The following is a 25,732-nucleotide window of genomic DNA, read 5'->3' as shown; positions in this document are numbered from 1 at the left end:
CATGCCCGTTGCTGGTTGGCTAACTAGCAACAGGGTCTTGCCAGCCAATGGAATTGTGTGATTACAAGCCAGGGGAATCCCATAAAAGAGGGCTCCCCTGGCCCAGAGAGCCAGTCCGGATTTACTTCATGCCTTGCCAATAAACCAAGAGCTGACTGTCACTCGACTCGTGTCTTACTGCCTGCGCGATCTAACACTGACAATGAGGACAATTAACCAGTGGAACAGCTTGCCCCCAGAAATCATGGGTGCTCCATCACTGGAGATTTTTAAAAAGAGGCTAGACAGTTACTTGTCTGAGATGGTATAGGTTCTCCTGCTTGAGCAGGGGGCTGGACTAGAAGACCTCCAAGGTCCCTTCCAGCTCTATTCTATTCTAGGAAAAAAAATTCTAAGATGTGTAGCATCCCATTCCTGCAGACCCTGGTCAAGCAGCATTTACATGCCATGTCTTGGATAGAAGGAAGTTAACTGCCAATAATCTTTTCTGCCATCCTCACCACTCTCTGCACCACCTTCCTGTCTGAAGCAGTGAAGCTTCCAAACCAGACTATAATGCAATATGACAGGATGCTCTCAATTGTCTCTTTATAGAAAGTGGCAAGGACAGGGGAAGGAAGATATACTTATCTCATGCCATTCAGGAAATGCAGGTGCTGCTATGCCCACTTCACCCATGTCTCGCTGTTGAGTGACCAAGCTAGTCTACTTGTTAGCTGCACACCCAGAAACCTGACGGTGCTAATCCACCTCAAGAGAATCATTAATACACAGAGGTGTGTGGTTGTGCCTGCCCTTTCTGAAATTGACAATGAACTCTTTAGTTTTTCCTATGTTTAAAATGAGGCTGTTTTTGTTACATCAGTTCACCAAACCCTCTACTTCCTTGCTGTAAGTACCCTCATTGTCATCTTGAATAAGGCCCACTACTGTCGTATCATCCGCATACTTCACAATATGGTTGGTGGCAAACCTGGCACAACAGTCTTGGATTAACAGGGTGAACAACAGTGGACTTAGGACACAGCTCTGAGGAGAACCTGTGCTCAAGAAAATGGTGTTAGAAATATTGGTCCCAACTCGCACATACTGGGGCCTATCAATAAGAAAATCAAGAATCCAGTTGCACAAAGGAGTATTGAAACCTAAATGGCCCAGATGCTGAGGAATGATTTGTATTAAATGCCGAACTGAAGTCAACAAACAGCATTTTCACATGAGTGTTTCTTTCCTCTAAGTGCGCCAAGCTCAGATGGAGAACAAGAAATAGCATCCTCTGTAGAGCAATTTGGTAGGTATGCAAACTGAAGTAAGTCAACTGCTGGAGGGAGGCTGGATACAATAATGTCCTTTATCAGCCTCTCGAAACATTTCATAATGATGGATGTGTCAAGCTGTGAGAATTGCTTATGCTGCTTCATCCATTATTGCTTCTTAGCTTGCCTACAGACTCAGGGGGGAGGGGAAAGAATGGAATGTGTTTCACAGGTGCTGAGCGGTTGAGCCTGGGAATCAAGGTCATACCAAATTGTTTATTGGGAACCGAAGATTTCTTCTCATAACAATTGCCTGGGATTTAATTGGGTAATGTGACCTGTACAGTCGGGGGGAAGGGAGTTTCTATACTTTTAATATATTGATTTGGTGCCAATTTTCCAGAGCTGGTTTTCTATTCATCAGTGCTGATATGGTATGCTCAATAAAGTTTTGCATTAAGATTGGAATGTCTCAGCTGTGCTTACTTCGTTGGGATCATCAGTCAAAACAGTGACACTAAACCAGCTCTCAATTAAACTCATTTCCAACTAAGGAAATGAGCCCCTACATAACATCTGGCCAACTCCAGAAGGGTAGTGAAGACTCAGGGGAAGATGCCCGAAATGGAGCAGATGGGTGAGCAGCCAGCCAAAGCTGTGGTGGGGGCAACAGAGGGAAGCCAGATTGGAGCCCAGGGGATTCCCGGTGCCCAAGCAGCCTCCATCTGGCCAAAGGTGAAAGCAGAGAAGATGAAGCAGCCGGCAACACTGGAATGGTCAGGGATGGCAGGAGCCTACAGCCAGCTGAACCTGGAGTATTGGCGAGAAGGGGCATGGAAGGCCTCCAAAGCTGAGTTCCCGCTGGATTGGGTAATATGACGGCTGCAACTGGTGGGATGGCTAGTGCTCAACTGGCTACCTCCCCTCAGCTTGGTCCCAATCCAGGGCATGGAGCTGCCAGCCCTCAGCCAGCAGCCGCCCCACCACCGGGAGCAGCTGGTCAGCAGCAATCACAGGGGCCGATGTATGGTGCCCAGCAGTGGATGTTCCCTTGTGGGATGGGATGGCCTCCACAGCCTCCCCTGTTCAAGGCCACTTTCGACAGAAACCCAGAGAAACTGGCTAAAAAGCCAAAAAGCCACCAAGCAAAGGGAAGGAGAAGCTACAAGCAGAGTGCCAGGTTGTTGAGGTCTCCCCTCCAAAGAGTGAAGGGGAGGGAACTCCGGCCACACTGCAGCTGAACCTCTATGAGAGCGAGAGTGAGGGAGAGGATGACCTGATGGTAAGTGGACCTGTCCACTCCCTCACAGCCCAAGTGGATATTGTAGTGACCCACTAAGGGGTAAAGGGGGGTAGTAAAAGCCTCAATATGATGCATCCAATGCCTGGTCAGCCTACCAACAGCATGGAAGCTGGGGTTGCGAGTGAGGAAACTGCGCCAGCCCATGAAATTTGAGCAGGTTGACAGTTCCATAGTAGGGGTCTGCCCGCCTCCTACCTAACCAAACTGTACATCTGAGATTAGGAGATCATCAAGAGACTATTCAGTCCATGGTTGCCCCTAAAATGGTTGAGGCAGGTTTGGCATGGTTGAAGAAATGAAACCCTAAAGTCCATTGGGGAAAATCCACAAAGTCCGTGGTGAGGGAGATGACAATGAGGGTCCAGGTCCAGGCCCACCCACATAAGAGAGAAAAGAGATGGGCCCACACCAGAAAGAGAGGTGAGGGAGACCCCCGAATGCAGTAAGGCCACGTTGAGCAGGAGGAGGAGCAGCAAACTGTCCAAAGAGAGTACTGAGATCTCATGGAAGTGTTCAGCGAGAAGGAGTGTGACATGCTGCCCCCTCACCACCCCATGGACTGTGCCATCGAGATCTTGCCTGGCGTGAAACTCCCTAAGCTGAAAATGTATTCCATGGCCCCAAAGGAGATGATGGAGTTGAGAGGTTATATCAACAAGAATCTAGCTAGGAGGTTTATCCAAGTGGAAAAATCCTGAGTGATGGCCACAGTACTATTTAAGGAGAAGAAAGATCGGTTGCTGAGATTGTGCATTGATTTTCGTGGGATCGACGAAATGTACGTGAAGAACATGTGTCCCCTGCCCCTCATGAAGGACATGTTGGGACACTTAGCCAAAGGGAAGTTCTTCACAAAGTTAGACCTGAGGGAGGCGTACTATCGAGTGACAATTAAGGAAGGGGACAAGTGTAAAACTGCCTTCAACTGCCAGCTAGGGAGCTACCAATTTAAGGTGATGCCTTTTGGACTGAAAGGGCTCCTGGCCGTATTCATGCAGCTCATAAACAAGGTGCTGCATGAACATTTATACAATTGGGTTTTGGTGTACCTGAATGACATCCTCATTTACTCTGAGACGATGGACAAACACGTTAAACTCGTACAACAGTTGCTGAAAAAACCTTTGGACATTAAGCTATATGCCAAGCTGTCAAAATGCAAGTTCCACAAAAGTAGCCTAGAGTATCCGGGCTACAGAGTGTCATGTGAGGGAGTGGAAATGGACCCAGGGAAAGTGAAATCCATCTTGGAATGGCAAGCTCCTTGGACCCTCAAGCAGCTACAGAGTTTCTTGGGGTTTGCAAACTTTTATAGACAATTCATTCACTCCTTCGCAAAGATTGCCTTGCCAGTCACAGGACTATTGAAAACTGGGGAAGGTGGAGAAAAGCCTCGGCCAAGCCAGTCCTTGAACTGGACGATGGAATGCCAAGCGGCATTTGGAAAATTAAAGGGGCTGTTCGCGGTTGAGCCAATTTTAAAAACACCTGAACCTGGGGGAGCCATTCATAATTCAAGTGGATGCCAGCGATGTGGCCATGGGGACAGTCCTTCTCCAGTGAAACAAAGAGGGGAAGCTGCAACCTTGCACATACATGTCCTGAAAATGAAACAAAATGAAACCGGGTCATGTGGAAAAAAGAAGCCTTGGTGGTGCTGGGGGTGCTTTTGATTTGGAGTCAGCCGGAACCTTGACAGGATGTAAATGCAACTGGAGGGTAGTCATTGAGCCCCGTAATTGTAGACATTTTGGGCCCTGGCAATATAATGGCCATCTTAAAAAAATGGGGGGAACCACTGCTTGCTGCAGTGAAAGATTGAAAGTATCTGTAAGACCACAAGCCAACTCATCTGCACATTCCCTACAAACACACCCAGGGATGTTATCCGGACCTGATGTTTTCTGAATGTCAACTTTCTGCAATGTTCTCTGGACAGAGGTAACATCAAAGCTAAACACTTGCTCATCAGGGTGGGGCACAGCTTTCCTGACAGGGATGCTATTTGATTCCTCAAATCTCCCAAAAATGTGTTCAGCTTGTTTAAAAACTCTGTGTCACCTTTACCACAGGATGGAGCCACCTTGTAATGGCCTGGATGCCTTACTACATACGCCTAGTGTTCGTTGGGTCTGTTTTTGTCTTGACTCAATCCAATCCCAATGCAACCCAATTCTTTGTTGCCACATTTATCCTGGGCATGGGGGACGTCATTCTAAGGCCGAGAGTAATGCTTGCATGCGAGGGCATCCACCTCAGCTGGGATGAAATAAAAAAAGTCATCCATAAAAAAGTGTGGGCTTTTGACTTTTTTGACTGCCTCTACAGACGCTGTCTTCTTCTGCACCCTGTAGATAAAGAAAAGGCAAGTTTCATATAGTTTCACTTGAACCAAGCTGCTGTTTCTTCAGTTAACAAATGTAAGATTGATTTTAGTAAAGTAAAGTAAATAACATTGAGGACCAAGTTGGATTAGAACCCACTGAGGGGTTAACTTTTATTTCCCACTTTGGTCGTAAACCCAATCTGAGTGGTTTTCATCAGAAGCAAAACCACTTATTGGTAAAAGCTCCTGTTAAAGGACAGCAAATTCTGGGCATCAGCAACTGCCTCTGTTATTTCCACAAACTAACAACCCCAAATTTCACGACATTGATATTATTGCACTCCCAGTCCTGGCCAGTCATGTCATTCTCTGTTATAGCCACCTTTCCTTCTCTTGCTCAGGTATAATCCAGCTCATTCCTGCAGGAAAGGAGATCCACAGTCACGGCAGCGGCAGCAGCACAGAAGACCTGCCCCCTGCAGCTAAGCCCAAGGAGCTGAGCATCAGCAGCCGAGAAAAACTCTTAGTGGACTACAATGTCTACATGTCCCAAATCATTCCGGCAGTCACTGACTCCATCCCAAAGCCCTGCTCCAATGTAGCAGACAGCCCCGGTTCCAAAAAGGTGAGGAAATCTTGCTGAAATCCCAGGGAAAGTGAAAGTGAAACTGCAACTGTGTGTTTGATCTTACAAAGGATTGGTTGTAAAGTTACTTTTTCATCACTGTTGTAACTGTGAACAGTCACTGAACAAGGCACTTGTTAAACAAGGACTACATGTATGTGTATATAAAATTGAATAAGTTAAACATTGTATTTTTAAAAAATGTATCAAATGCAATTTTAAGATTAGGAATTGTTTTTCAAAGCTTCTTTTTAAAAAATTAAACAAAAAGTATCTATTATGATCAATGAGCTTTGATTATTCAGAACTTTTATTGGACATTTTGCAAGACACCTATTATTCTTCGCTATTTAGAAGTTGTTTATTCTCTGCTTCAGCCAAAATTGCTCTCTCAAAACTCCCCATTTTATGTCCTCAGATATTCAGTCTTTTAAAATAAAAAAAGATCTATATTTTGATAAGACAAAAAAAACATGCTGCACTGAGTTTAGGGATGCTGGTAAGATATGTGACATTCCATTTGCTGAAAGATTAAAGCTGATGGTACCATCCCCAAGTATTCAGATTTTGCTAAAATATTTTGAATTTTGAATTTTCTGATGCATAAGATAAACATACCATCTTACCAACAAAATAAAATATCACATAATCTCAAGGCAATCTGAGACATTTGCAAAAATGGGGGGGGGGGTCATAAAGGTTAAGATGATGGTGATGGCCACACAATGGAAACTCCACTCTGTTTTTATGTATGTTGTGCTTCCCAACACTTAAACACCCCCACTTATTTTTGCCAATTCCCCTGATTTAGCATTGTGACAACTTTAAAGGGCAGTTAGTTCTCACCAGTGCATGTGGCCATTACAGTCCAATATGATGAGTGATTGCTTTCTCTTTTGTTCTTTTCAGTTCCCTGGGGATGAGACTCGGATCCCCAACCCTCCTACAGCTTGGGTCAATGCAATGCTTGGCCGAATGTTTTGGGACTTCCTAAGGGAAAAATATTGGGCAGATCAAGTTTCAGACAAAATTCAGAAGAAACTGGGCAGAATCAAGGTAAGAAAAGCTGCTCTCCCTGGTCTTCTTGAGCAAACCTCCAGGGGGCAAAGCAACCCTGCCCAGCTGTCCAGGAAGAAGGCTGAGATACCCAGGAGGCATTGCTTTCTGCCTCCAACCGGCAGATTGGGAAACAGATTTGCTCATCCACGTGTTGTGTGCATGTACCTCACCCTACATTCCCACAGCACACGGAGTCACAAATTCACCAACCACGTTTCAGGCTAGAATGCAGCTCAGCACACATGATTAGATTATGGTTTTGTAAATAATGCAAACCTCCCCGGCCCAAATCAGTTGAGTAAATCATAGGGTGCAAACCCAATACTTTCTTCTAGACATTTAATTTTTGGGTGCTGCAGACTGTCTCACCCTATTTAGACCAAGCAATTCACACTGCTTGCCAACCAGAGAGGCTGATGTTGCTGGATGCAGATGGACTGGCTTATATCATTCTCAACTAAAGTCCCCCGCCCTCTGAGTTCCTAGTGGATCACAACAAAGGCACTAGAGACACAGTGCAATTCTCTGATGCTGGTTCCATCAGAGAATTAGCTGGCTCTGGGAATGGGAATGGACCTTTGTGAAATATTGCAGAAGAATAGATGGACATTCCTTTTTTATCTTCTAAATCAGTGGTTCTCAACCTGTGGGTCGGGACCCCATTTGGGGTCGATCGACCATTTCACGGGGGTCGCCAAGCAAGGCTGTCCGCCATTTTTTTTGTCCGCCATTTTTTTTGCCCCCCATTTTTTTTCCCCTTTTCCAGCGGGTGCCTTACCTCCCTTGGGCTGGGCCAGCTGGTGGTCGGCCTGCTCCGTCTCTGCCGCTTGCCAGCTACGCCTCGGCCAGCGCAGGGGGCGGAACCACGCATGCGCAGCGCTCCCGGGCAGGGAAAGTCCTTGACTTACGACCGGTTGGGTAGTCCTCAACTTACGACCGGTTTAGTCCTCGACTTACGACCGGTTTAGTCCTCGACTTACGACCGGTTGGGGTTGCGGCATTAAAAAGGTTGAGAACCACTGTTCTAAATAGTTAGTAACTTTCCCACCTCAAGTCAAGAGGCAGTTAGAAACAGAATCAAAGGCATGAAGGAGATCTTAATGTTCTCTCTGATAAATGAAGGCAAAGTACACAAATCTGATATCCAAGATTGTGTTACCTAATCCCTTTTACTTTGCAAGAAATCCAACATAGGGACACTCTGTGAATCTTGCTTTCTTGTTTGTGTGTGGCTGTTAGGGGCCTGACATTGACTGCATAAGAATGCCAGCTTGACAACAATTTCCTTCCTGTCTTTGGCTTCCCTGATGTTTGGTTTGTTTCTTCTTCCTTTGCTCTCATGCAGTTGCCATATTTTATGAATGAGCTCACCCTAACTGATCTGGAGATGGGGACCTCCATCCCACACATACTTGGCATTTCTAGCCCCACTGTGGATAACCGAGGTAGGTTTTGGTGACCAGCCAGCCTGTGATTCGTATTGCTGCCTTCTTATGGCCCACTTGAACCTGGAATGTCTGGAAGTGGAGAAGCCTGGACTAGCAGGTTTCCTCCAGACACCTCCAGAAGGGAGCTTTGCTTTTTCAAGTTGTCTGTTCCATATTTGCATAGCTGGAAATAGTGGGACATGGTGTGCATGGGAAAGATGGATAACTGAAAGAAGAAATCCAGTTGACAAAACAAGGAATTATTCAGACACTAGAAAAGACCAGCCTGGATATATTCCTTCAGCAAGAGCAGCCACTTCTGAATTTGGAACAACTGTTCCTGTGGGAGGATGGTTTGCCTCCAAGCAAAGGATTCTTGCCTCTGTGGACACAAAACCAGAGTCATACCATCTGTATTTCATGATGTCAGTCTGCATAATTTCTCCAAGTATATCATGATCCACAAGATGTCACATGCTCCCTATGAATGCCTCTGTCCATATATTAAGGTCTATACCAAAAAAAATGCTTGAGTTAAACATGAAACATGAGTTAGGGCAATGTTTCACTTAGCCTACCATTAGGTGGGTTTACACATTATTGTTAGCCATGGTTTATTTAGCCATAATTTAAGAAATAAAGCTATAATATACCAAGTCATGATTACAAATCGCAACAGCGGAGTTAAAGTAAAGCAAACATATGGCATAAAGTGCTCTGTGAAGGCAGCCATCTGATTTGGTGGACAGATGCACCAACCCTTGGTGACTTTAGATGGTCAACCAGAGAAGGGAGGACAGAACTAAGTAAGGATTTTCTGTGTTCAGAGTGGAGCCGTAATCCCTGATGTAATTCATTGGCCTGGAATGAGCATCTTTCTCCTTCCACCAGCCATTTTTCTAGAGCTGTGTTTCTTAAAGTATGGACCTAGAACTCCTGCTCCCCCCCAAGACCCTCTCAGGTGCCCACAAAATAAAAATTATTTGTCAGCCTATGTTGAAAAATAAAACAATATTAAAATGCCATTAAACAATTATGAAAAGTATTAGCAGCAAAGAATGTGCCAATTTTAATTTTTAATACAGTAAATATTGATAAAAATAATCCACACAAACAAAAGGTCTTTTGGGATTCTCCATAATTTTTAAATGTGGAAAGGGGTCCTGAAAAAGAAAAAGTTTAAGAAACACAGTTCTACAATAAACCATACATGTTTCAGATATAACCCAGCCCAGCTGGCAGCAGATCAAACCCCAGAAGCCCAGCCGTGACCTCTAACTCTCCTTTGGCCTCCTTTTCTGCTCTGCAGGGCTTTGGGTGGATCTGGAAGTGGCCTATCAAGGATTCCTGAAGATGACCCTGGAGACCAAGATGAACTTGTACAAACTAGGCAAAGAAGAGCTGGAGGAGGGAAACAAGGGAGCAGATAAGGACAGAAAAGGGTGAGACTTCTTGGAAACCTTCTTTAGCTGCCAGCTGAGCTCCCAGGACAGATGTTCTTCTCCTTTAAGAGACTCCCTAGATGACAGCAACGGTTGTGCCATGCGACAGCAGCTTTGCCGTTTGTCCTGGAACAACCAGCTATAAGAGAAAGTTTGTTTTGCTATTTTTTTTATTTTTAAATATAAATTTTATTGAAGAATTTGTAACAAAATAAAAACAATGCAAATATTAGAAGAGAATAAATAAAATAAGGAATAATAGTGAATAATAAGAAAAAAGAAAAAAGAAGGAAAATATTAGATTACATTAGATCAACTTATAAAAAGACAGCTTTGATCTTTTTGACAGTGGTTGTAAATGCATTTAAATGCATTATATACCTTCTCTATCTGATGTTACATCATAATTTCCTTCTTTCCATAAGCTCCCTTTTCTAATTTTGAAACCTGTCAATCACAAGTCCATTTTTCTCTTTTTTTCAGCAAAAAGTCTACAAGGCATTTCCAGTCACTGATAAAGTAGTTGTTGATCTTTCGCCTATTGAAGAACTTAATTTTTCCATCTCTACTAATTCTGTTACCTTCACCAACCTCTGTTATGGGTATTTAGGAATCTTTCCATTTTTGTACATATAATTGTCTCACAGTACAAATCATATATAAGGATGCTCCTGCGTGACTCTTGTCTACTTGATTGCCCATTAATTCCAGCAAGAGCAGTTCTGATTCCAGTTAAATGTTGATCTCTAAAATTCTTTGTAACGTCTGTATTTGAACCTAAAATGTCTGGCTTTTTTATAAGTACACCATACATGATAAAATGACCCTTCATGTTGTCCACATTTCCAACATAAATTGAAGTATTTTTATATATTCTAGACAATTTTTCTGGAGTTATATACCAACAGTATATCATTTTACAGAAATTCTCTTTTAAGTTATAATATGTAATTTTCAAACTTTTAAATCACATATTTCCCCTTTGTTTCATCAATATTCCGTTCCAAAGTACTTAGACAATTTTACCATATAGTCTTCTACTTGTTCTTCCATTTCAAATTTCAAAAGTGTCTATGTTTTAGCAATTACATATTCATTAGTTCAACTTCTGTCTTCTGCTGCTCAGTTCCAAATGTCCTATTATCTACTTTAAATCTTTCTCTCGTTAAGACCGGTTTTTAGTACAGCAAGGCCTTTGTACATACAATACAATTCTCAAGCTTCAGCTAGGCTCATGAGAATAAACTATATACAGTGTATTTTCTTCACCGGCTAGCATGTCTTCTTACAGTTCTGTAAAAACAATAAGCTCTTTTTCCCACAAATCCCCCCTTTTTCTTTTCACAATCAGTATTGATTTTTACATTCATATTTCTCAAATTGTTGCAACATTCTTCCAACCTCTTCATTCTCGTCTTTCATTTTCCATCCAACCATATAGTCTTTACAACAAATCATCATCATTGGTCCAAGTTGCATACAACAACAAATCATTATTCCAATTATCAATATTAAAATTCCCAACATTACTAATTGTTTTACCCATCCGGCCAAGTTAGGGATCCAATCACTGAGTCTTTTCAAGGGATTTCAACCATCCCTCCCTATGGCCCTAGCCTTTTCTTGTAATTTATTTACTTGTTCATGATGTTTTTCAATTAGTTCACAATAATCAGGTACTTCTTCACTAGTATTATGTATCCAAGTGCAACAACTATAATCAATTTGCTCTGCACATAGTCCACTCACAGCAGCTGCTAAACTCTCTATTTCTAATCGTTGTCTTATCAAGGTAGTCCTTACTATTTTTAATTCTTCACTTAGCAACATTGTATCATTTTGAGTTATGTTTATTATTTCATCCATAATATTGGTGTAATTATTTATTCTTTTCACCATTTCCCATCCCCATCCTGCAAATGAAGGGGCTAAAGTCCACCATCTATCCTCAGCTTCAAACAAATCTTTTTTCCTCCTATTTAATAAATACCTGGGATATTCTGGTGTGAATATATGTGTTTCATCCTGCACCTCCATTACCGGCACCAACGTAGCAAGGTAACACTATCCAATTCTTCTCATGTTCATATATTGGAAAAATTTGTTTTCACAACAATAATAAATGTTATTTCCAGCACTAGGCATTAGCAACACTGTTGCGCCTTTCTGATCCTGCATCCTGGCATTGTTCACAATCTCCAAAGCATTGACATGGTGGATCATCACTAGTCTAATTCAGATAAGCACACAAAGATTTATTTGTGGACAATTGAAATAAACTTCTGGCGACACTTTGAACATTAATCTTATTAAAGGTGTCTGGAGTCGTGGTGACATTGACTATAGTATTTCCACACCAGCCATCTCCAATGGTTAAATTTCCTCTGATGCACCAATCAGGTACATGTAAACTTCCCACTATCTCTTGTATCCATATTTGTTCTGTCTCTCTCTCACAATACAATTTCCATAATGGAAATTTGAAATATTAATTAAAATCTGTGAAATATTAATAGGAACCTCTACCATTGGAATCTTCATTGTTTTCTAATTCAAATGAGAACATATCCAACAACTGGAATATCCTGGCTTCCTAGCATAAAGATATTTCAAAGATAACCAAGCATTGGTTGGTTTGGTATCCATAATTTCCATGTCTACATCATAAAAGTATTCATTATTCTCTATAACATCAGTAGCAGATACAGTAGAAGGAGCAATTAGATTAAGCGGCAGCCTCCCCAAAGTTGTCTCATCAGATCATTGTTTACCAAGATCTGGCTGGCAATTTGTTCAGTCTAAGAAAGATTCCAGAATGTAATCAAATGGAAGATCAGATTTTGTGGACTGGAGCATTAGTGATAAGTGTTAGGAATTCAACAGCTGGTTTGTGTGACACCCTTTTGTCCAACTGTCTCTCTCTGATATGGAAACGTGAAAAAGATAACTAGGAATGATGGGCCAGATTCAGCTGCTTCAGATGGGGAATGTCATAGAATACCAGAGTTGGAAGGGATATTGGAGGTCTTCTAGTCCAACCCCCTACTCAAGGAGGAGACCCTAGACCAGAGGTCCCCAACCTTTTGGGCACCATGGACCGGTTCCATGAAGAGAGGTTTTTCTGCAGACAGGAGAGTGCATGGTTTTGTGTGCTGCCTGCATCTCGCAGATGGTGCTTTGCTTGTTTGTGCGGACTGGTTGCTGGCATGCTGTGGCCTGGTACTAATCCATGGACCGTGGGTTGGGGACCCCTACCCTAGACAATTGTAGGCAAATGTTGGTCCATTCTCCTCTTGAAAGCCTCCAGTGACCTCCTGCTGAGCTATTTAAGATGCCGTTCTATTCTCCAGCCATTTCCTGCCACTGCTAACAAATCCTTTCTATTCTCATCTTCTATGTCTTTCATTGTCCTTAGGATTCACTTCTTAATCTCAGGAAAGGGAATTAAACCAGCAGTGCAGACTGTAAGCCTGACCCACATGGCTCTGCAAAGGACAGATGTTGGAAAGCCCGCCAACTTCTCACCCTGGTCTCCTTCTCCTTGCAGCATGAAACCCCACATAGAGCTGTTGGCCGAGAGTGATGCGGAGTCCTCCAGCGCCGGTTCTTCTGAGGAGGAAGACATGCCTGTTGTGGAACTCTCGGGGATCCCTGGAGAAAGGAAAATCCCTCCTGGTGTTGAAGGGTAACACACACACACCCAGGCAACCAGGGCTCTGTCCCCACTTTCGCATTTAGCACTCCCCAGTCATGACCTAGTCCTTTCCAGCTGAGGAGGGGAAGAACTAAAGCAGCGGTTCTCAACCTATGGGTCGCGACCCCATTTGGGGTCGATCGACCATTTCACGGGGTCGCCAAGCAAGGCTGTCCGCCATTTTTTTGTCCGCCATTTTTTCCCCTTTTCCGGTGGGTGCCTTACCTCCCTTGAGGTGGGCCAGCTGGTGGTCGGCCTGCTCCGTCTCTGCCGCTTGCCAGCTACGCCTCGGCTGGCGCAGGGGATGGAACCACACATGCACGGCGCTCCCGGGCAGGGAAAGTCCTCGACTTACGACCGGTTGGGTAGTCCTCGACTTACGACCAGTTTAGTCCTCGACTTACGACCGGTTTAGTCCTCGACTTACGACCGGTTGGGGGTCGCGGCATTAAAAAGGTTGAGAACCACTGAACTAAAGCCCTTCTTAGCTGCACTGAGGTTAGAATAGCGTTTTCCTCCTTGAGCCAGTCCTTTCCCACCAGAGGACCCGGGGGGGAAACTAGCTTGAACCCCCCCCCATTATCTTGCAGGCAAATCAACTGGGCTGCTTTCCTTGTGAACAGAGGGTCATTTTGGAAATGTTGGGAGGCATTGAGTAAGTGAGTGTTCTGCTATGGCTACAGGTCATGGAGCCAGTTTGCTGTAGTGTCTAATACACCAGACTAGAAACCAGGAGACTGTGAGTTCTAGTCCCATTTTAGGAATAAAATCCTGCTGGGTGACCTTGGGCCAGTCAATCTCCCAGCCCAACCTACCCCACTGGGTGATTGTGGGGAAAGTAGGAAGAGAAAGGATTCTTAGAAATGTTTATCTCCTTGAGTTATTTAGAAAAATAATAAAGGTGGGTGTCATGGTTCCGAAGGAAGAAACTCTTCAAAGAACTTTGAGGCATTGTTTACCTTAAAGAATCTTTAATGAGAAAACATAGCTTCGGCACGTACATAGGCGAAGCCAAAATCTGAATTCTCCTCCACTAAACACATAGTCTCTAAGCATAATTCACTCCTTCATTTAACAGTCATTAATCACATTCTCCAATTAGTTTGAAGTGCAAACTTTCCCTCCAGTTGCATAACCCGCCATTTCTTATCTCCTCTTATTACAAACAACCTTGAAGAATACTCTACTGAGATATTGTTATGGCTGACTAATCCCCCTGCACATTCTTCTCCCTTCCCTCCAGCACCATCTAATTTTAACTCTAAAAGTAATACACAGGTTAAATAGAAAATGTCTGCATCTTCGTATATTGTCAGAGCAAAAACATCCAAAGTTAGCAAAAAGGACAAATCCTGTAATGTAAACAAAAGCATATATTAGGGACTATTTTTCGGTTTGTTGGGGTGTTTCTCATAAAACCTTTTGATGAGTCTGTCAGCTTTCACCTCGTTGGATTTCACCCAAGTGGTTTCAGACAACGGGTATCCCTTCCATTGTACTAGGTACTGCAATTTCCCTTTAAAAATTCTAGAGTCAAGAATACATTTCACTTCATAGTGGGTCTGCCCCGCAACTACGAGGGGCCTGGGTGCCTTCTTAGGGGGAGGTCTTAAGGTGGAGCCCTGACAAGATTTCAACAAGCTGCAATGGAAGACAGGGTGAATTCTCCCTAAAAGTCTAGGGAGTTTTAGTTCTACAGTGACTGGATTGATGATCCTTACGATAGGAAAAGGCCCCAAGAATTTCGGTCCTAACTTCTTACTGGGTAATTTGAGGCGTAAATATTTAGTCAACAGATAAACCTTTTCCTCAACTTGGAATGCTCTTTGGGAAGCCCTCTTTTTATCAGCCTGCTTTTTATAGGTTTCAAAAGTCTTTTTAAAAGCAGTTTTCGTGTTTCTCCAAACTTCTTCCCATCGACTCACCCATTGGTCAAGTGTCTGGGAAGCAGATGGCATCTGAGGGTATTCAGGTATTGGGCTGAACTCTTTTCCTGTGGCTACTCTGAAAGGCGTGTAGCCGGTGCTGCTGTGTACAGAATTATTGTATTTCACCTCTGCGAAAGGGAGGAGGTCAGTCCAGTTTGTCTGTTGGTAGGAAACGTAGCATCTGAGATATTGCTCCACCATTTTGTTAGCGGATTCTGCAGCCCCATTGGTGGCTGGATGAAAAGCAGATGATCAGCCTTGAGATGATCCAATTAATTTAAGAAAACTCCTCCAAAACTTCGCTGTGAACTGCACTCCCCTGTCCAAAATTATTCGCTTTATTCGGTAAATATGTTTCAGGAACAATTTGGTCAGTCACTGGGCAGATGGGAGTCCTTTGCAGGCAATGAAATGAGCCTGCTTCGAGAACAGGTCTATCACAGACCAGATGACAGTATTTCCTCTACTTTCACGTAGGTCTACTATAAAGTCCATAGCTATTTCTTCCCATGGTTGAGAAGGGTCTGCCACCGGCTGCAGTAACCCAGGAGTTTTCCCTAGGATTCTTTTCATTGTGGCACATACAGTACAACTCCTGACATAGTTTTCCACATCCCGTTTCAGCCCCGGCCACCAAAATTGCCAGCAGTTGAGTGGTTTGCCTGGTGACAGTGAGGCAGCCATATGTGCTCGCTCATTAGGTGGCCTAAAGTATCCCGCAACGTCTGTTGAATTAGGGGGCAGGTTAGGCCCTATTGGTAGCCTCACAGTTCTCATTCCTTTCTCCCACCAGATAAACTACATCCATTTGTCCAACCAGGCTAGCCCTAGGATCACCACCTCAGTCATTTTTGGAGCCACCAGGAAGCGAATAAACTCCCAGTGTTCACCTATTTCTAGGCGTTGAGGCTCAGTTAGTTATGTGACAAGAGTCCTTCCCATCAGGGAGCCATCGGCTTGCTCAAACCTCATGGGCTTGGAGAGCAATTTTGCTCATATACCCAATTTCATCGCAAATGGCAAGCTAATAATGCATCGGGAGCATCCACAATCAACTACCACTTTTTAATCTACCTGTGCTCCCGCCTTAGGAATTATTAGTTTGGCAGGCAGTGAAAAAGGTGGGACATGTCAACTCACCATCGGGTCATTCTCTCCTTCATCATCGCTGTCGAAAGAGGGTAGAGCGGGGGTGGATCCAGCCTTAGTCCCAGCATCCTCCTGTGTGGGGGATGTGACTTGGGCAACCAGTTCCTGTGTGATCCAGTTGGATTTTTCTCCATTAGCTGCTGATCAGGTTTCTTCCTCGCTGCAGGTCCCGGTCTGCTCTGCTGTTGGGGGTAGGTAACTGGGCAGTTTGCTGCTCGATGTCCCTTCTGTCCGCATCGGAAGCATTTGATTGGCGGGCCTGCAGGTGGCCGGGTCCTTTCAGCAGACGTAGCCATTGGAGGTTTTCAGGGAGGTGGTTGTCGTCTGGGTCGCTCTGGTTTCGGCTCGGTTTCAGGTGGGGGAGGCTTCTTACAGCAGGTGAGCTGAACATCTAGCTTCACCGGTGCCTGGTACCATTCTTGCAGCTGATCAGGTACTGCTCGATAGATGCAGGCCTGAGAGAGGTGGTCGTCTAATCCCTCAATGAAGAGATGGATTAGGGATTGCTCAGGCCACCCCTCTATTCGACCTGCTATCTTGCGAAACTCTTGAACGTATTCCAGGGCAGGCCTGCCGGCTTGTTTTATTTTGTGGATTTGTTCTCCTGCTTTGAGGCCAATGGATGGGTCCTCAGATCTTTCTCTCAGCCCTAGGAGGAAGCGGTGGGGGTCCTCCAATTTGGGGGCTTGCTCATTATATACATTGTTCAGTCATTCGGATGCTTCTCCCTCTAGGCTGGACGCAATCATATCAAGGGAGGGGCTGGAGGCCTCTCTCAGCAGAAGTTGCTCTCTGCTTCTCACTTCTAACTCTTCAAATCTTTCTGCCAAATATTCTACTGACCGACTACGAGCTGCAGACGGATATTTCCATTCACCCGAGTCTTCGGTGGCAGACAGCTTGGCAGCTCTCCATCGGTCTGGGGAATGCAATATGTGAGAATCCCTTTGTTGTAGCTCCACCTCATCTGCTTTTGAAGCCCTTGAGGGTGGCAAGGCTGTTTCAAAGTGTCTGGAGTCTCCGCTGGGTTTATCCCAGTCTGACGACCAAATCAGCTCTCCTTGCTGCTTTGGTCTTGCTCCCAGCTGGAAGATCTGCAAGAGTTCCTTCTCCACCAGCTTGCTGGCTGTCGCTCCCCCCACCCCCGGGGAAGCTGCTGCTGCCGGGGTGCTGGCCTCAGGCAGTTTTTCTTCTTCCATAATGAAATCTTCCCGAATCTTCGTCAGCCTATTCCTTTAGTTTAAGAATAGCGACTGGGATTCAGGATGGTTTGAAAAGTTTGTAGATTTTGGCTTGATGTCATGGTTCCAAAGGAAGAAACTCTTCAAAGAACTTTGAGGCATTGTTTACCTTAAAGAACCTTTAATGAGAAAACATAGCTTCGGCACGTACATAGGCAAAGCCAAAATCTGAATTCTCCTCCACTAAACACATAGTCTCTAAGCATAATTCACTCCTTCATTTTACAGTCATTAATCACATTCTCCAATTAGTTTGAAGTGCAAACTTTCCCTCCAGTTGCATAACCCACCATTTCTTATCTCCTCTTATTATAAACAACCTTGAAGAATACTCTGCTGAGATATTGTTATGGCTGACTAATCTCCCTGCACATTCTTCCCCCTCCCCTCCAGCACAATCTAATTCTAAAAGTAACACACAGGTTAAATAGAAAATGTCTGCATCTTTGTATATTGTCAGAGCAAAAACATCCAAAGTTAGCAGCGCTGACAGTGGGATTAATAAATAAACATATAGCATCATGCCATAAAATACAATTAAATAACAGTAAAATGATAAACAAAGTGATAAAAAGAGAATTAGATGTAAAGGGTTGCAGCAAAAGAAAGCCATGGCTGACTTCCAATTTGCCGAGGCAGCCAATATGGACATCTGGAAGGCAAGCTCTGTCTTCTGCGTTCAGTTTTGCTTTACTGGGGGATCCTGGTAAGGGTCAAAAGTCACCCTGTAGGGGTGACCAGCAAGGAGGGGATCCCTGTTGGATCGCAGGAGGGCAGTAGCTCTTCCGTTTGATCCAGGGCAGCCTTCCAAACCGCCAGATGAAAGATCGGCCATAGCAATATGGCTCGTCACTAGGCTGCAGACAGCTGAAATCACACTTACCATCAGGCAATTTTAAGGCAGCGCAGACAAGACTGGGTGAGATCTACCTCTCTTAAATCCTAACTATTTTCTTTACCTGCATAAGCTGCCTTAAGTACTTTCCCCCCCTGTGGAGAGGGAAGGGAAACAACAGCGACTGACTATCCAGGGGTGTTTAAAACACTGAAAGAATAACTTGATCTTAATTGGAATTCTATTTTTTAAAGTTTGTGAACTAAAAGATCTTCTATGCTTATTGAAGATTGGAGTTTTTACTTAAAAGAAAGAAGCAAAACTGAAAAGATTATAAAAACTTCGGATTCAAAAGAAAACTTTTAAGGGTAGGGGGAACATCTTGTGGCTAAACCTGATACTACAATTTGTTATTGTCTAAAAGAGACTGGATCAGCAGCCCAGACAAATAGATAAGACTTATGCAATCTTGAGAGAAGTCCAGCTGTGTTCCTTATTCAGTGACAAAATCTTTTTTTTTTTTTTTTGCATTCTCTGGTTGTCTTTTAACCTAATACATTACTAAGAAAATATGGATGAAGTTCAAGAACAGATTCTCTCTATGTTAAAAGCAATTCATCAAACTATTCTTACAGTTACTGATGTAATAAGAGGTTACAATAAAGAACAAGATGTCAGCCCAGATATACAAACTCAAACTTTGATTATATCTGAAAAATCAACTACACAGAATATAACAGAAAAGGTGGAATAATTAAAGATTATGACAGAAGATTCAACTGATCAACAAATACAGTCAATGGAAAACCCAGAAGAGGGACTGAAAATATGGAAAAAGGAAAAGACTTTCTACATAAATCAGAAAGAACCTGAGGATCAAGAAGAAGAACAGATTGAAGAGAAGATAAACAGTTCAGGACAACTACATCAAGATGGAAAAATAAAGAGACAATTTGTTAGTCCTCTCAAAAAAATGGCGACCAGATGATTTTTTTCTACATCAAATAATCTATATAACAATACAGGAAGATTTGTTTGATGACTCTAAAGCATGGACATGGAAGACGATTTGGCAAAGAAAGAAAGCTAGAATAAGACTAAAGAAAATTGGGGTTTTGACTAACTTGTGCGAATTAAAATAGAATATACCCAAATAGATAAGACGTGTACTTTGAAATATTAGACATTGTTATGAGATGAGATAAAGAAAACTTTGGTTATTTATAACTTAGAAGTATAAATATTAATAGTTAAATCTGAACATTGATTTGCTTATAAAGGTTAAATGTAAAGGTAATTAAGATATATAAAAGCTAAAAACCAATTGATGAATGTAATAAATATTTTTACCTAGCAGTAATAGTAATTATTAGCTTAAATATGAGATAGTAGATATTAAGAGAAAAAGACAAGAAGTATTAAATGTTGAAATAGGAGGAATTTTGGTTACTAAATTTAAGATATATGGAAATTACCAGAAAATAAGAATATTATATTGTATTACTAATTAGATGATGTAAGATGGTGAGAACTCAAATAGATAAGACGTGTATTCTGAACATTAGATCTTGTGATGAATTGTGATAAAGAGAATTGGGGTTATTTAAAATTTGGAAATTATAAATATCAAACATGAAATATAAATATTAATGGGAAACCAAAAATTGGAAAAAATTAATCAGGACATTGATTGTCTAAAAAGATTGAATGTTAAAACAACTAGGATATGTATAAACTAAAAATTATTGATAAATGCAAGAAAGTTATTTTTTATTTAATTCATATAATAAGAATTGTACTAATTTAAAGATGAGAGTAAATACTAAGGGGAAAAGAGGGGGAACATTTAATGTAATAGTTTGAGATCAGTACTAAAGATATTTTTATGTTCAGCCACTACGTTGCTTTTCCAATACTTAAATGTAAAACTAGAAAACCAATAAAATTTTCTTTAAAAAAAGAAAAGAAAAGAAAGAAAGCCATGGTTACAATTAAGAATTTAAGTATTTTTTTCTAAATTTCAATGACAGCAGAGCAAAAGTAGCAACTTGATTGCTGACAGTTGGGAATGCATCTGCAAGAAGAGAATTCAGTTTGTTGAGGCCCTTGAGTTCACTTAACCATTAATAATTTGGTCCTGAGCTCATTGTAAATGGAGTAATGGTAGACATAATGGATAATGTCCCCAACTTGGCCAACTACAGAGAAGTTGTTAGACAAAGAGCTTACAAAGTCTCCCTTTGTGATATGCGGTGGACATGCAGGTGAAGGGATGTTAAAGCTCTTCTCAGTGAAACACTGGTTATGATCATGAGGTGTAGATATATTTTGTATAGTGATGGTACCAAGATGAAAAGTTGGATGAAACCTAATATTTTCTGTTCCAAGAGTTAAGTTGAGTTTAGGACTCATCTGAGATGGTATCTAACCTTGGAGATGCCATCAAGATTATGGTATTTCACAGAGGACGGTCTTGTAAAGCCAAAAGGATCAGAACAAAGGGTAGTTGATCTCTGTTCTGCTGTGGACATTAAAAGAGTCCATTGAAAGGAATACAGGAGAAATCAATCGATGACACCTGGCTCTGAATGAGCTGTGGACTAAATTGTGTCTTCCTAATATAGATGATAACTTTGCCACTTCTGATGTTATAGTCACCAGCCCAGAGGAGATTAGTATTTGGTAATAGTTGCTCCGCAAGGGTTTGCAGGGAAGACCACAGCTTAAACCACAGGTTGAGATTCCATCCTGTTGGAAAATAAATGTTAATACAAATAATTAATCCAAAATATTTGCTCTCTGTCTGGACTACCTGGATATAATCACCGTCTGCCCTTTTTTGTATTGTTCCTTTCAGATCAGCTGAGATCAAAATTGAAAACCCACTTTCTCTTCCATGCAGATACACTTTAGTGACAGGGAAGGTATATGAGAAGAATCCAGGCAAGGAAGAAGAAATATCCAGGCACCAAGTCTCCTGTAATGAAATGATATTAATTTTTATAGGTGCTGTTCAAAACAGGCATCCACTAATTTTTTGTGTCACCCAGAAATCTCAAGAGATAGCTTTTATGTAACCTGGAGCCTTAGAAGTGGCATTGGCAGCATTTGAAACATTATGTTCTTGTCTAGGTGCAAGAAGATGTATTAAACTGCTGTTATATTGAAGTCATCAGAACGGAACAGGCAGAAACTTTGGACTAATATCAATTAATTTGCTATTTCTAGGCCTGACTGGACTTGCAAGCTAGTGGTTTTGATTAGGATATACTCTTGGAATAGCAATTTTCTTTGGTCCTCATTTCTGATCTAGGCCCTCAGATAGAACAGAAGGAAGCAGATTGTCATTATATGAAACAGAACTAGATGGAATAGCAATAGCACTTAGACTTATATACATTTTGTAGTGCTTTACAGCACTAAGTGGTTTACATATTGTCCCCAGCACTAAGTGGTTTACATATTGTCCCCAGCAATTTGGGTCCTCGTTTTACTGACCTCAGAAGGATGGAAGACTGAATCAACCTTGAGCAGGTCAGGATTGAATTCCTGACAGTGGGCAGAGTCAGCCTGCAATGCTGCATTCAGAGTATAAGGACTGCTTCAGAGTATAAGGACACGTGGACTTGCTGGGATGTGGGTTGTTTTCCTTCTTCGATGGAGTTGTTTGATTTCAGGATTCAAGTATTTCTTCTTCTTTGCAATTTGGTAAGGTTTCAAAATAGTTAATTAATCTTGCTTTTGGAACTTCATCTATGCCAATATTTTCTTGCATAATTTCAGTATGATTATTTGAGCATTGTCTTAGTCAAGGACACTAAAGATGCTGAGTTGCTGTGGTTCTTATCATTTGGCACACTGCCCAAGGCATGAGACAGGGAAGTCTCTGCTTGAGATGTTAGACCACAGAGTGCAGTCCTTTTTCCATCTCAGAAAACATGTAGTGGATATATCTGGATACGTAGTGGATATATGTAGCGGATATATCTGAAAAGCAGAAAGAAGAGATTTCATCCGGAGGAGCACTCAGGGTATGGTGGGAAGACAGGATTCTATTTGGGGCAGTCACCGGGACCAGAGTTTTGTCTGCTGGAGCCCATCTTCAGGGAACTCCACCCTGATCTACCATTCATAATAATTTGTTCTCTACAGGGAACGGTGGTCCTGCCTGCAATGGCAATAGCATTTAGACTTATGCACTGCTTCACAGTGCTTTACTTTCTAAGCGGTTTACATTGTCAGCATATGGCATATTGCCCCAGTTTGCAACAAGTTAAAGATCTTGTAAGTGGGAATTCTCAGGCATTCATCCTTGGCAGAATTCTTACAGGGAAGCCATGAAATGGGTGTGAATGTAGTAGGCAGATCCCCAATGATCCTCAATGTGGTTGACTCAGGATTCCACAGTTTTTTTTGCCAAGATGCGACTTTGTGAGTGCCAAAGCTAGTGCACATGTTTCTGCATATCCTCCAGCCATTTTGGCCAATCTGAGTTGATACTGCTATAGCTACCACTGAACAGTCCTAGTTGTTTCTGCCTCTTCTGATCAGGTCTCCCATTTAGGAGAAGAAGAGTCTTTGGATAGCAACTATTGTCACACTAGACAACTTATCTGGATAACCTGGGATGATATTCTCAGATTTCTCATCCTCTTCCTTAGGGTTCTTAAGAAGGATCTATGAGAGGGAGTGAAGTTCTTCCTTGAGACGTGCATTTGGGAACTTCCTGATTTGTCTTCACCATCAATCCAGCTGCCTTTGACTTAAATTCAGGGAATATACTTGCAGCACATTCTTAAACTCAGCAGGGTTTATGCAATTTTATGTCCCCAAACTAGACTGTGACTCAACTCACTTTTATCATGTCTCACATTTAGCCAATGTCACATAGTGAAGTCTGGAGAGTGGCTCAACATAGAAACTGAACAAAGCAATATATCCCCATTTGAATTTATTAATTTCTAATCCCTGCTATCTGCTTCCACTTTTTTCTTAGCTATACCAGTGGTGGCAGCACCAGTCGGAAGATTTTGCATTTTGTGGACAAGATTGCTAAATCCAAATACTTCCAGAAGGCCGCTGAAAATGAATTCATTAAGAAGAAGATGGAAGAGGTTGCCAACACTCCACTGCTTTTGACTGTGGAGGTCCAAGATCTGACGGGCACATTGGCTGTGAACATCCCTCCACCTCCAACGGATCGAATCTGGTAGGTGCCAAGGGAGCAGAAGTGGGGGGACTGACCTTCTGGTTGGGCCGAGCAAAGATGAGGCTGCATGAAATTTGGGCACTGTCCTAGAGAGGCCTCGTAGACTTGGAAAAAGAAATGGAGATTTTTTAGTAAACTGCCCCATCACCATATCCCTGGCAGCATCCAGGACAGCAGCAGGCAGAAGGAAAGTTCATAAATGGTTGAGATCGTCCTGGTAGCACTTCTTGTAAATTCTCCTGAGTTCTAGAATTCTAGGGCATGAATATGGTATCTACATATGGATTACGCAAAGTTGAAGCAACAGTTGCTGTCAAAGAACAGAACATTCAATTATATTTTTTCCACATCTACCTTTAATATTCTTTCCCAAAATAGAATTTGATTCCAGGAGTCTCCAGCCCTTGTGAAATGATTGGGTCCCTGTGCTAAGTCTGAACCTCAACTTATTTTCATTTTTGAGAATTTCAGAGACTAGTTAAATACGTCAAGATTGAAGAACTAGAGATCCTCTGGGTTTACTCAAATATAACCCTATTTATGTATTTATTTTGCAGGGATGGGAAAGATGTAGTCATCTTTAATTCAGTGTTTTCTATAAATATGGTACAATTCCTAGAAACTTTAGTCAGCAAGGCCAGTGTTGAGAGATGTTGGGAGTTGTAGTTCAACCACATCTGGACCACGAGTAAGACAGAAGTATAACAAGAGGCAGAGTGCTAGTTCTAAATAGATAGCTTTGGCCTTCTTTTTTTGAATTCCCATTAAGAACTAGAGAACCATTAATCCTGGTTTGCTGGGATATGATCCCCAGATGGAGCCTTGATTTAAGCAAGCAAAGAAGGATAAATGAGGTATTCTCTGTTCTCCCTGCCTACTGGAAAACATCCAACTTCCACCAGAAACGACAGAGGAAGTATAAGTATGCTTCAGAGGGAAACAAAGTAAAATCATTTTTGCCTCCCTGCCTCAGGTACAGTTTCCGGATCCCTCCACAGTTGGATCTGAAGGTACGGCCACAGCTAGGAGAATGGGAGGTCACCTTCCCCCACATCACTGAGTGGATTGAGAAGAAGCTCCAGCATGAATTCCAGGTACTTGATTGATGTAGCCAATGATGAAGGATTGGAAGGGATCTTAAGCTGAGCTCAGTTCAGCTCCCTTAAGGGATAAACCTGGGCAGTTCTGGCAGCTATAAGAGGTGTTGAGAGCCACCTGCTTAAGCGCATTTCAAAAGGAATCAAGCTGGAAGCAACTTAATATGTGGTGGTCAAACCTTGTTCCCCAGGAGGCTTTTAAAGTGCAAGACCCATTCCTCCCTGTTCCGTTTGGCAAGAGGTTTAGATGATATGGAAAGGTCCGTGGCTGGTCTTTTCCTCCACCTTTTTTAATTGCTGCAGGAAAGAAAAAGCAAATGAGCAGTGGTTTTGGACTGAATCCCAGTGACTGTTCATACAACATACATAATTGGCGTTCTGAATTAACCCATTTTCTGAGCCCACCCAATTTGTTAAACTGCGCAATGAGTCGGTTTGCAACATATTAAGCCATGCCCAAAGAAACAGGCAAATATAATCCTCATCAAGCTTATGTGTTGCGCATACACAGCATCTACATCTTTAATGGAGATGGTTAAAAAGTTGCTAGATGTGACCACTGGGCACAGTTATTCCTGGGAAAAGCAGAGAGAAGTTTCCCTGCTTTTCCTTAGTGCCTGATGTGATTCTTCAGTTCCAAGTCAGTTCAGGTTCTGCTCCTTTCTTTTCCCTGATCTTCCTACTTGTAACTTTACTTGCTTCCCCAGTATGAAGCTATCTTACCACGCACACTTCCACTAGCTACTTAATTAGTATTAATTATTAATTAACATTGCAATGCATCCATTGAAGGCATTAATTAACACTGAAAGTTGCCGTGTTTACTTCTGAATCAAGCTAGGGATGCATCCTGCCTGCCGAGTCTGCAGTTCTCTTCCTCTTTGCTTAATCTGGATCCTTTTAATTATTGTTTGCAGTAGTTAAGCTGAGCTCTCTTATGCACACTCAATAATAGAAAGATGAGAATGGAATAATTTAAATGAATAAACCAAACACAGTTTATTCTGCAGTTGAGAGGCCTGGAACTGTGTGTTGCAATAGCTGTCCTTGTTAGCTATAGTTGTGCATTCTCTGAAATGCTCAGTTCCCACCACATTGGCTTACGTTCTGCAGCCTCACCCTTGGTCTCACTGTAAGAGAC

The 25,732-nt window shown here is 42.4% G+C and overlaps 1 protein-coding gene across 1 annotated transcript in view; it reads left to right on the top strand.

Moving 5' to 3' along the window:
- LOC114922580 (testis-expressed protein 2-like) overlaps nt 1–25,732 on the top strand; it is a 43,628-nt gene that overhangs the window by 17,691 nt on the left and 205 nt on the right. Inside the window, exons 5-11 of the mRNA XM_029284195.1 lie at nt 5,287–5,510; nt 6,420–6,566; nt 7,915–8,014; nt 9,306–9,438; nt 12,986–13,123; nt 23,282–23,494; nt 24,468–24,588. Coding sequence (XP_029140028.1) covers nt 5,287–5,510; nt 6,420–6,566; nt 7,915–8,014; nt 9,306–9,438; nt 12,986–13,123; nt 23,282–23,494; nt 24,468–24,588 — 1,076 coding nt within the window. The remainder of the gene's footprint in view (nt 1–5,286; nt 5,511–6,419; nt 6,567–7,914; nt 8,015–9,305; nt 9,439–12,985; nt 13,124–23,281; nt 23,495–24,467; nt 24,589–25,732) is intronic.

The sequence above is a fragment of the Protobothrops mucrosquamatus genome, unplaced genomic scaffold, assembly GCF_001527695.2.
Source record: "Protobothrops mucrosquamatus isolate PMUCROS unplaced genomic scaffold, P.Mucros_1.0 scaffold418, whole genome shotgun sequence".
NCBI lineage: Eukaryota > Metazoa > Chordata > Lepidosauria > Squamata > Viperidae > Protobothrops > Protobothrops mucrosquamatus.
This window is presented reverse-complemented; position numbering and strand designations above follow the sequence as displayed.